This window comes from Mugil cephalus, chromosome 20 (genome assembly GCF_022458985.1).
Source record: "Mugil cephalus isolate CIBA_MC_2020 chromosome 20, CIBA_Mcephalus_1.1, whole genome shotgun sequence".
NCBI classification, from domain to species: Eukaryota; Metazoa; Chordata; class Actinopteri; order Mugiliformes; family Mugilidae; genus Mugil; species Mugil cephalus.
Window position 1 is genome coordinate 16969507 of NC_061789.1, and position 12419 is coordinate 16981925.

Consider the following 12419-nt stretch of genomic DNA (forward strand, 5'->3'; position numbering starts at 1 on the left):
CTAATCTGTGTTTGTGGAAGAGAGATTAAGAACTGTTCACACATTGCACAGTTAAGTATATTTAATGACTGGATGTGAATATCCTGTAACAGCCATGTAACAATGTACATATCACAAGACGCAAACGTACACAACAACTCTCCAAAATGGCATTGCAAATAAAATGGTAGCTTCAGAAGAAGTTTTTTTTTAGGCGATAAAAAAAGCACACGCTGGTATGTAAAACTGTTTGACACGAGGCCAATCGATGGTTGTGATGAGGCTGCTGCTGTAAGGAGGGAGTTGTGAGTTCTATCTGGTCTCCAGCACTCCGTCTTTGATCCTCCACTTCCAGGCCTGGCTGTAGTCTGGAGCAGGAACACAGCAGAGCTCCAGACCAGACTCCTGCACCTCCTCATCGTGAGCTATCTGCTGGCCCTGCTGTGTCTCCAGAGTGAACACCCTCTCAGAGATCTAAAAGAGAAAGGAAAAAAAAAAAAAATCAATCTTTCTCTTTCTTTAACGACACAAGCATTCGCCGCTGTCTTGACACGGGTGTGCGATGCTCACCTGATCGCTGATTCCAGTGGCGATGTGGCCGACCTTCACCCGACGTGCCTCTCTGATCTGAATGCTTCTCCTGCTGAAGTCTTCGATAAACACATCAACTCCTGCAGCGACAATAACGCAGGAAACACATGAAGTTATTGTTGTAATCGACAGCGTGGCAATGCATCGCATAACTTAAAAAAACAGATGATATTGCTTTTCATCTCACCCTCGAAACAGCACGGTGGCGGTAACTGTGTGTGACCCAGGAAATCCATGCTGAAGACCTGCACATCAGGCTGGCTATTGTAGGAGAAGACACCGGAGCTGAAGTCATCTCCTGGACTCAGAGACCAGCGGCCAGAGTCCTTTAAAGAGAAAGAAAGGAACGTGTGCCAAACAGTTAACACTTTGCCACATACACGGTTTACTAAGAAATAACCAGCCACACCTTGGCAAACTTGTCAGGGCACAAACTGACAAAGATCTTTATTTACCAGATATCAATCTCATCGCGTGTATACGATCATTAGTCTTTTGGCTTACCTTTTTGTCATATGGCTCCCAGTTGGAATAAGTGTCGCTGCTTATGCAAGACAAGAGCTCCACCTGCAGCTCAGCAGGATGAGGCTGGGACAGGCTGCTCAAGAAGAAGTCTATGAAAAGAACAGAAAGGCCGTGAGCAGAGTTCAAGCGTACATATCAAGCACACAAAAAACACAACGCTGTTACTCAGAAGCCTCACCTCGCTCTAGTTTACGTAGCTCAAGTTCAGACACGGTAGTGATCTTGTTGCACTTCTTCTGCTTCGGCTCAGAGATCAACATTTGTGGACCCGAAAATGAGTCATGTTTCGACTTGTTATACTCAGCATCCACTCCTTCCTCATCCTCCAGTTTCTTTGTCCTCCTCCCCGTTGCCTTGAGATAGCCTTGACATTCCTCCTCATCCTCCAAGTCAGCGCTGCTATTAATCAGCTGCAGGAAGTCCGGTGGTTTGTTGGCAATATACAAGGGCTCTGTGTAGGGTCCCTTCACTGGGCTGGTGAGTCCTCCAACTGCAATCAAAGAGAGAATCACATTAAATCTAACTGTGGATAATGGTGTATCCATGGGAGACATGTGTGTATTTATCCCATCGCTGTTTAAGTGTCAAGTTGATTTGCTTTAGCCAGATCGCAGAGGATAAAATGATAAAAATAAACGGTAAAGCACAGACGTAATCACCTTCGGTTACTAACATCGGCTCAAAGCAATGAATGAGTTATAGAAAATGATTGCATGACTTGACTTTGTTATCTTGGGTGCATCCTCGTCCAACGTATGTCCATGCAACAGTGACAGTGAGCTGGGGCATAAAGACTACCGTGACTAGACAAACAGCAGCTGGGACTAATGCAAATAGCCTATTACCATTGAGGACATCAACAGGACATGGACGCTTATTCAGACTGGGAACTCACAAACATCACACGTAAATACACAACTGGCTTAGCACTGGCATGTTGTGAGGTGTAGAGGGAGGAAGGGGGGCAGAAGGGAGTGTTAGGGGGCCAGTATGCCCCGGCACAAGAATAACTACACAGACGACATAGGGCTGCACCCAATATAAAATAATTCGTAATTTAGCTTTTAATTTTTTCTAGAATAATAATAGCCGAAAGTGCTCACTGTAGTAAAGATGCAAACACAACATGTTATCAAGTATAAACTAAAAAAGTAGAGCTACTAAACACTTTTTTTTGTTCTACTAACAACTTAAACCAAAGAATATGTCACTCGCACACTTTTATGAATCTTTACCTTCTCTCAGAGCTCTGTCAGCTTTGTCTTTAAGCTCAGATGCTGATGACCTCTTGACCGGATCCTTCTCGAGCCCTGCCTTTATTACTTCCGCTGTGAGAGGGCTACAGTCAGGTGGGATCTCTCTCAGGGGTGGGGGCTCGTTAGCAATCTGTAACCATCAGAAAAAGTGGATTGGCTCAAGTGTCAAACGGGTTTATTTCTGCAGTGAAGCGGCAGGGCGTAGTGGAGATTTTTTACCTTCAGGTAAAGTCTACAGGTGTAATATCTTGTCCAAGGTTGACACCCGTTGAGCATGTGTAGTAACATGCAGCAGCTGCTCCACACATCTGCTTTGGCTCCACGGGGTTCTGCTTTTACTATCTCAGGTGCCATGTGGGTTTCCGATCCCTTCAGATCTGTATCGAATTACACGAGGACAAATGGTGAATCAACAGATAAGGGCGCACATCTGCTTCGGCGCACGTCTGAAGTTTCACTGCGTTCACCTTTGGACCCGCTGAGGCTCTGCCCCTGATTGTCGAGTCTCTCCGCGTGTCCGAAGTCACACAGGAAGGTGTCTCTACCGTCCTCCGACAGCAACACGTTGTCAGCTAAGGGGAACAATTAGACTCGGTTATACAGGAAATAATCCGTGCACTGCTTTCTGTGGAACAATTTCCATGACTTGGGCAGTGTGGCTTGAGGATGACATAATTAGAAACAGCACAGCTGCATAGACAGCAAACAGTCTGCTAAAAAGAGAGCCAAATAAAATGGAAATATGAAGTCAGTGAGGGACAGCTGCTGCAGGAAACCCTTTAATGTGGGATGAAAACTAGTGACAGTGAGCCTTACGGACACCAGGTGGCGCTTGAGCAACACACCAAATATCCTCTTTTGTTTGCCCTTCAGCCTGTTTTTTTTCTTCTTCCTACAGTTAAGTTCCTCATCTGTTTTTCAGTTTCCTTCTTTTTTTTCTCAACTTTTGTCCACTTCATTCTCACCCACTGCCTTCTTTCTGTTGTGTTACTCTTTCATCTCGTTCTCTCACTACTTCCTACTCCCCGTCCCATCCCCCCATCTATTTCGTTCTCCCTTTCTCTTTGGTCTCCTGATTCCGTGCGCATGCGCAGTCTCTAAAGAGCAGCGGTGAGTCACGCTGTGGGAAATTCCCAGCCCGTCTTCAATCTGGTTTCACAACACAGGTGTCTGCAGATCACATCTACACTGTATCGATGACACTTGTGTTCCACACAACAGCTGCACAAAGGCACAAAATCCTCTGATGACAATTAGTTAGAAACCTCACTTACTCTCAGTATGTTTTTGTTTTCCACTAGATACCATAACAAGTAAAAGTCAAGCTGACACATTTAGTTTTTACTGTTATTACTATTGTGCTACTGTTGTTAAAACTCATCCTGAAACTGTTTATGGGCCAATGCTAATATCTGATGCTGTTACCTTTTTAGCCATGACACTTACAGAGCAGTTCATCAAACAATGTGCATCAACAGTATGACTTTAAATTGACACAGTGGCTTTAAAATAGTGACCTTGAATAAAGAAATGATTGTTAACTGAGTTAACTGTTAACTCAGGTAAAACCTGACCGTTAGTTTACCATTTGTGAACATACCTTTAATATCTAGGTGCACTACTTTTTTCTTCACCAGGTACTCCATGGCTGTTAAGACTTGAGAGTGGTAGTGGAGGCTTAAGTCCTCTGGCAGCCGGCCACGCTCCACTATCAGCTCGCCCAGGGAGCCTGGAACAACAGATACCATCAGAGCAGAACAAAGACTGTCTGGCTAATGTTTACCAATACAGACGATCTGATTCAACCATTCCTCGTCACTGAGGCCTCCGGAGAAGCCGACATTTGATTGCTAAGGGAGGAGTTACGTCTTTGCCTTTATCACGCAGGGATCTCTCAGCGCAAATTTTGGTGTAATTTGTACTGTAACGCTTCAAGGAAGCTCAACAGTCATTCCTAGCATCCCACAACCACCCACTTCCACATCTCGACGCTAATCGCACCGGTATTTTTACACGCTTGAATGTTCTCCTCATGTCGCACCTACTGTACATGTGTTTGCCCTTAATTTATCACAGCTGTTTGCAGTCGGTCGCCACGAAATGGGCAAATCGGACTACCTGATTTGTGGTCCATCATGAGGACGATGTGGGGCCCCTCTCTGACCGCCCCGAAGAGTTCCACCACCCGAGGAGATCTGAGGGCACTCCACGCACCCACCTCCTCGCTGCTGAACCTCTTCAGGTGTATCTGTGAGAAGGGGTGGAACACGAGAGTTAGGATATCGTAAACCTGCCAGTGGGAAAAAAGACATCAACACGCTCTGCGTTACCTTCTTGACTGCGAATTTGTATCCCGTCTTGACATCTTGAGCACTGTGCACTTCACCGTAGGAGCCTTCCTTGATAAACCGCGAGAGGACATACTCCCTCCCCTCCTTGTATTCAGAGTCCACAGGCTGAATTTTCTGTGAGGGAAAGACAAAAACTAGTTCGTGTAGCTGAACCACATTTTTAAAAGAGAAAGCGGGAGTCGGCTGAAGTAAGGCAGAACGTACTTCATTGTAAAAGATTATCCCTTCGTTGCTGACGGAATCGACCGACGAGAGCTCGTCCTCCTCCTCCCTGGCCTCTCTCTCCACCTCTTTGAAAAAGGGCCCCGCGTAGCACGGGTCCCCCTGACTGACGCTGCCCCTGAGGCCGGCGAGAGCCAGCGAGCAGTCTCCCAGGCTGCTGCAGGAGTCCGAGCTGCAGTCCTGCTCGTACGCGCTGAGGCTGGGGAAGCAGCCCAGTCGAGGCCAGTTTAGAGGAGAGCAGCTGGAGCCCGTGCTGTAGACCTGTCCGCTGTAGAAAGACGGCCCTCGGTCCTGTTCCTCTGAGCTGCTGCAGCAAGACGTGCTGAGGTCGCTTCTCCCTCCGAGAGACGACTCCTCCTATAGGAGACACGAGAAAAAAGTTCACTTCCGATATAGGGAAGGCTTATTGTTTGTATGTCTGGATTTTGAGCCAAAGAATGTGGCATGAAAGATGAGGCGCTCTCAACCAGCTCACTTCTGCATATGCCAGTTTCGCAAGCTTTTTTAAAAATGAGAAGTCTTCTCACCAAGATCGGAACCAGAGAACTTCCACTCTCCTGTTCAGGGACGCCAGAAGGCATTCGATGCCTCTGCCTGTGCTTTTCCTTCTTCTTTTCTTGCTTCTTTTTCCCCTTGCGCTTCTGCCTCCTCCGGCTCCTCTTTCTCGGACTGAGGGACGGCAGCACGCTGCTCAGCTCGTGGATGGAGGCCGTCGTCGGGCACGCCACGTTGTTGTGCTCGGAGGAAACGCTGAAGCGACACGAATCGAAAGCATGGTTACAGAACACAGCATGACCACTACACACAAATCTGTATGATGTAGTCAAGGTAATGTCATACCTGCTGGTGAAACAGTTAGGGGATGGAACAAAGGAACGTTCCGAACAAGACGGACTGAACGCATCCTGGCTTTCACCTAAAGACAGCGTAGCGTTAATGTTAAATCCTGTCCGGCAGCTGTTTGGTTTATCATTAAAAAAGAAAAAAGGAAATATTTACATTCAGCCTGGGCAATGAAGGGGGAATTCTTAAATGGCCGTTCTCCCACTTGTTCCGCAGTTCCTTGCGTCAGCACTTTGTTGATCCTGGGCCAGTTCGCCCGGTAGGCCATTTTGCTCTCTTTTCCCTCCTCCTCATCTTCCTCTGTCTCCTGCTCCCCGGTGGAGCGGGGCATGTACGAGCCCTTCAGCTCAGCTTGGGGGCATCCGGAGAAGGGCGCTGTTGAATTGAAGATTCTGTGACTCACCGCCATTTCATCTGCTCAATCTGGAAAGAGAGAATAACAGTTGACATGTCAACAATTAGTTGTGTTTTCGACGTCCATCATTAACTTAAGCACAGTGAAACCAATTAAGAAATAATTGTTTTAGTACCAGTTGTGCAAAAAAAGAAAGAAGACAAAACCCAATGATATTCAGTAAAATATTCGTCAGGTACGAGAAAGAAAACTATAAAATCCACACATCTGAGGAGGTGGAACCAGCAATTAATGACGGTTTTATGCTTTATATACTTGATATGATTTAAAACATATTTGATTGTTAGCCATAACTATTAGTATACATAATTTAAAATATAATGGTAGTATATTAATCTTCCCATAAAAAACTTGACTCGTTCACAGTTATTTTGTACATGATAAATGATTTTGTCTAATCTCTGATCACAAAGGATGGAACTACATTACATCTATACAGCTGATGTCATACAATCACTGGGAGGGAGTGACCTCATGTAAGCACATGTATGCTGTTTCCTCTAAATGCTACAATGATAATTCCTAAAAAGAAATAAACATGTATGGTAGCAACCAACTACAAATCTTATTCTTAATCTTATCTTTAGTCTAGGTCTTACAATTGTTTGTTTGTCTGTAACCAAGCAGCATTTTTGTGACACAATCATCAGAAGAAAAAGAGCTCATAAACTCATAAAAACGTGTGCAGTCACACTTTAGTGCAACAATCAGAAGCTTTACATCTCCTGCGCGTTTGAAGTTAACCTTATTAGTGCAGTTGATCATTGATTAGAAGCGAAACTTTGAAAGTTTGCGGTGGGCAGATGAGACAGGAAATCCAACTCTGGCCTTGTTTTGACAGTTGCAACCGTGTCGTTAAATGCAAGAGTTCTGTTTCAGTCAGAGGAAGTAAACTAGGTGAGGCACGGCGGCACCGAGTTTAAATCAAAATCTGCCCGGCTGTTTGCCTGTAGTTGGAGGCTATGGCCGGCAGAACACGTACGGCTATGAAATCAACACACTTCCTTCATCTCATTAGGAGTTATTTGCAATTTGAAAGGCACAAACGGAGAACTAGGACTACAGTTGCAGCACGCTGCATTCGTGTATCCCTTCTGGTTAACGGCGGCTTCACACAGATTAACTTTGAAAACTCGTCTAAAACAATCTTACATTAAACCAGATCTTAACCGGACCATCGGTACTAATCCACACGACACCACAGAAAAACTGACACCAGAAAACACAGTCACATTTCAGTTCGAGCTGTTGAAGTTAAGTCACGCCATTACCTTGTGTGCCGTCTTGATGCACTGCAAGAAAATCTAGAGCGAAGCGATTCAAGTGTCACTTCCGTCTTAAAACACTGCACCACCACACCCCGATGAATTTACGTGGAAAGGAAGTAGAGAAAACCCACTGCAATAAACACTACCGCAAAAACAACTCTGCCCGGGGTAGTAGGCGTACAGACAGATGCCAGCCTGTTCTGCTATCTACATCCGGCCTATCTGCTTCTGACCAGCCCGTCATCTACGCTGGCTGTGTGCTTCGGTCGCCTGCCTCGTCCTTCACGTTCTGGTTTTCAGTAATGTCTCTGAGCAGAGTGCCTGCGCTCCGCTCTAAGCTTTGCTTCATGCTGGCTCTCAGCCAACTGGTGGGAGGAGTTGGGTGACTTATGGGAAATGCATGTACACTTCCCCATATTCCACCCTCCCTTTGCTCACTCCAATAGGTCTGTTTAACTCGCTCTGCCCTCTAACGACTCCGGGATCAGAGATAACACGTTCAATTACGATTCTTACTGTCGACTGTGAACTGTGGACAGAAACGAGAGCCAGTTTTCGGTGATCTGTTAAGATATGATTTAGGAGAAGTAATGACACAATCAATACGGACCAGCGGCGAACGTGGACAAATAAAAGAAGGCAGTAAAGTGACAAACAGTGCAGAGATGTCACAAAATGAACCCATACTAAACACGCACAAAACAATCTACTCTTCGTGAGTTTCGGACTTTCTGTACGTGCTCAACGCCGAAGAAAACGAACAGAATTTTGTGACCTTTTGTTTGCTCTGATATCCCGATGAGTGTGTCCTCATGTCATATGTCATGTCACACCCTCAACCGCCGCGAAGCCCAGTTGTCATAACCTCAACAACAAACTAGGATACGGCCTCTTTTCTACCTTTGGTAAACACGACTTCTGCGATACGCGATGCCTGACACACTCATGTGGAAAATAACTGCACAGATGAGAAGTGAGTGGTTTTCTACATCTATCTGAAATAATCGCACTTGCTTTTCTTTTTAGCAGCAAAACAGCTTACCCATGCACAAACCGCAACAGGAAACTCAGAACATCACTCGAGAAAGCCAGAAATGAACAGCTCAATGCAAGTTGCTCAGTGCACCCTTAGTGATAAGGAAACTATTTGTCATGACAACAACCATCAGTGACAACCTGAAAAAAGTGTTTGCGGACACTGTCGTATTTAGTTAGGATTTGGTTTTTACTACTCGATTAGTCACCGAGTTCATGGGTAGTTAGGAGGCGCCACCAACAATCTGTTAACATGCCGCTTATCTTTCCAGTTAAACAGTCTGTCAACAATTTGAAAGAAATATCCAAAAGAGTTGTAGTGAAATGATGTCCAACATTTGAATCTTTTACAGATGTCAATAGGAATTAATACACAATAATAAATAAAAAGAAAAGCAGGTACGTTGTTCCAAGAATTTTGGAGAACTTCTCAGTTATGTGACTCAGACTTCTGAGTCTGACAATAAAATCAGGGCTCTGTGGAGACTATAACCTCTGCTGCACAACTTACAACCTTCTAGCTGTTTAAGATCACTCTTTAAGAATTTGGCTATATGTTTAGGGCCATGTTTTATATTGCTTAATGAATGCAAAAACACCGCTTAGGAGATTAATCATCAAATAGCTGATCACTTTTCTATCAGTTAAAATATCCATTTTGCATTTGCAGCTCTAAATCCTACCAGCATTCGCACTCAAGCGGATTCAACCAGGAACCCAACCACAGAGGAGTTATTGCACGGCTGGAGCTCCGGATTACATCAGAACGCACAGGCATATTTAATAAACTCGTAACCGAGAGGATACGCACAACAACTGTATTTCTTTTAAAGATTAAGTGCTGCTATACGTGATGATCTTCTGCAGAGATATCCTGAGCTGAACTCCACATACACTCGGTGACTATATTAAGCCGACTTGTGCCGTACGCTCACGCGGATTAATGAAATTCCAAACCCTTTAGTAAGGACGGCGAAAAGGGACCGAACCTGAACACACAGAGACACGCATTCCTTGAGGGATATGGCGGCTGCTTCTCAGGAAACCGGCCCTGGACTAGGTTCTTGAAGAAGTATCTGCATTCTCACACTCAACTGCGAAGTATTCAGTCGCTTTTTTTGCGTCTCTCCTGACGACTTCCCTTTTCCAGCTCACTGCTCACAACTAAACCCTGATGACCCTACAAATAGGAGTCATCCGTATGAGTGACTGAGTGCATAGATTTCCTGTCTTTGTTGCAAATGATTTCATTTCAAATGTGAATGCATGCAAATTCCTGGCACATTACTAAAGCACAGAAAAAAATAAGAAAGCCGAACTGAAAAGAGAAATGATAATAGGTTTTTTTCACTATTGTGACAGACCAAAAACAACAGGTTAATCAACAGCGAAAATACAGGTTTTGCAAATCCACCAAAACATGCATTCACCGCTAAATTCCTGCCATGGATGCCAAATGCCAAACATTCTCATAACAGCCTGCTTTCTTGAGAATCTGAACATTTAGTTTCGAAATTGCTATCCAAATTTCGCCTGGAGCCCGAAGGCTGCAGTGGTTGTCTGCACCATCGAGAGCTACTTTGGTCTCAGTGTTTTTTTGCCCAGGGGCACTTCAGCGTGTGGACAGGATGAGGCACTAACCTAAACCAGCTGCCCTAACTTCAGCGGGCAGCCTGGTCTGCCCCTGCTACACAACAGTCCTGCCACAGTAACATTAGCGGGTATAATTTAATGTGCAATCTAACGTGGCTCTGTAATGAAACTTGGTATGTCATTAACAGATTCCACGAAAACTCTTATCTGCAGTTTCTATCCATTTCATAAAGCCAAGATTGCACTAAGGGCTGTCAGTCAAAGATGGACCTATTCCAGGGTTACTAACAGAGACAGAAGTTTTACTCCGGGCTAAACACAGTCACACTACTGTGGAGTAGAGCAGGACAACAATTAAATATGGTAGATATGAGCTAATAATGAACGAAGGTTTAAAACACCAATCAGACTCATTAAAAAAAAATGACAAGGACATACAATTAAATATATTCATATTGGACAATATAAAACAGAAACCTTTTTTTTGGCTTTGTATTAAATGTTACTAAGATTTTTATAATCATCAAAACATCCCAGTTTATAATATTGTGTGTATATCTAATGGCTCTGAAAGTATGTTTGTTACATATTTATTATATTATTTTAGGCATATTTATTTCCCTTCAAAGTAACATTAAAATGTCAGGTAGCAAGGCCTTCTTGACAATTAAAAACATACATGCATCGAGGAGAACAGCAGAGGTTTTAATTGGAGACATCTGCTTCAATAGGCGTGTGTGAGGTTTAAAAAACCGCTTTGTGACATGTAACGTTACTGCCCAACACTACAGCAAACAACTTAAACTTCAAAGTCTACCGTTCTACTTTGGGTTAAGTACTTGTCAAAGACTGAACAAATATATATGGATTCATAGTTCCCGTTGAACGCAATCTTGTGTGAACCCGCTGGCAAAAACTTCCGCATTAGCGACATTCACCGCCATTTCATATTAAAGTTCGCCCCAAATGTCTGCGCTGTTCGTTGAGAAGTCAAACATGTGAAACAAGACGTCGCGTTCTCGAAAGACAACACAAAGACGGTGGCCTGAAACGTGTTAAGCTGGATGAATATATTAATTTAGGACAAATACGGGAGACCGTTCACTCACCGTTCTTCCAGTACAAGGCGTCGGCCGTCGGCGATCGTGTCACTCGCGTGCCTCTAATAAAACGTTTCCGGTTCCCTTTCAGAGTAATTTTTAAATGTTACAATAACATCTTTTAATGCTTTTATACAAACTCAACTTGACACTGGTATTAATAACTGTCAGTTACAATGTGATTAGGATGCGCCTTGGGCTCTATAAATATGTTTTAATGTATTCGTAAATGACAAATATGTGTTATTTAATTTGAAGATACCATATCAGTGTTTGTTTGTAACTTGACTAACTGACATTTCAAATTCGTTGAAGAGCTGGGTGTCCGTTTAATGTCTCATTTTTTTGGCCTTTCTGCTTCCCGTTTCCATAATTATACTGAGAATCTACTATAACTAAACAAAGTTCAAATTTCTCGTATTTTACAAAGATGAGTAAGAAATAGTGTATTTTATCACCCCGATACATGACGCTACCAATGACTTTCTTTGTATTGACACGATTCTACCACAAGATGGAGTCATAACCTACGGACTAAATGTGCTCATTAGCTCTAGAGTTGAACTAATTGAGCTACTTTCATGTTCAGTCATGACACGTCAAATAACAATATATGTTGACCCGTGAGCAAAAGCAGCCAAGAGAAGCATGGGGTTATTATTATTATTATTATTATTATCATTATTATTATTATTATTATTATTATTTTAACCTAGCGGCTATTTGTATGGAGCAGAAAATTGCGAAAGCTTTATAAGCTTTTTCATTTTTCCAAATTGGATGGACTTGTAGTTATTATCTGAACAAAGGACCAAATTAAGCAATGTGCTCATTAGGTGAAGGTGAAGGTTCTTGCTGCTCTTCTTACTCCATCCACTTGAAATTGTGTTCTTCTGTTAAATATCCATGAAGTAGCCTAGTACACTAGTACACACATCCTTCATAAATCATATAAAGACAAATGAATACAATGCTATAATATGCTGTGCCATTTAATTTCCTGTAATCTGATTAAAGTTGTACCTGTATATGTACAGCTCTATTTTTTTATTTTATTTTATTAATTAGTGCTTATTCTACTGTTTTTTTGTTTGTTTGTTTGTTTGTTTGTTCTGTGTGAGTGTGTGTGTTTTGTTTTTTAAAATTTGCACTACTTTAGTCAGGAGCTACCACTCAGAGTTTTGTCATGTACACACACAGTGGATACACATGAACTGCTGAGGACTTTCTATGAATGACCT

The 12419-nt window shown here is 43.3% G+C and overlaps 1 protein-coding gene across 2 annotated transcripts; it reads right to left on the bottom strand.

Moving 5' to 3' along the window:
* Nucleotides 1-46: 46 nt before the first annotated feature.
* Nucleotides 47-11253, bottom strand: map3k14a (mitogen-activated protein kinase kinase kinase 14a). Of its 2 annotated transcripts, none has more exons than XM_047571188.1 (16): nt 11188-11253; nt 5924-6190; nt 5765-5840; nt 5452-5674; nt 4907-5281; nt 4682-4816; nt 4470-4599; nt 3952-4080; nt 2819-2923; nt 2571-2728; nt 2331-2481; nt 1274-1585; nt 1075-1184; nt 758-896; nt 550-650; nt 47-453 (listed from the first exon to the last, which is right to left on the bottom strand). In XM_047571188.1, exons 2-16 carry the CDS (start codon nt 6174-6176, stop codon nt 292-294), a joined length of 2559 nt encoding a protein of 852 aa, XP_047427144.1. In that variant the 5' UTR covers nt 6177-6190; nt 11188-11253; the 3' UTR covers nt 47-291. The 2 variants fall into 2 exon arrangements, with proteins under 2 accessions (XP_047427144.1, XP_047427143.1); XM_047571187.1 differs by lacking the exon at nt 11188-11253 and adding an exon at nt 7454-7766.
* Nucleotides 11254-12419: the final 1166 nt, after the last annotated feature.

Bases quoted from the DNA above. Each gene is read 5' to 3' on its own strand.
- map3k14a (XM_047571188.1), bottom strand. From the start codon at position 6,176: ATGGCGGTGAGTCACAGAATCTTCAATTCAACAGCGCCCTTCTCCGGA. The intron at 5,675-5,764 runs GTATGACATTAC...GTGTCGCTTCAG, and splicing joins CCTAACTGTTTCACCAGCAG to CGTTTCCTCCGAGCACAACA. The intron at 2,482-2,570 runs GTAAAAAATCTC...TGATGGTTACAG, and splicing joins CCTGTAGACTTTACCTGAAG to ATTGCTAACGAGCCCCCACC.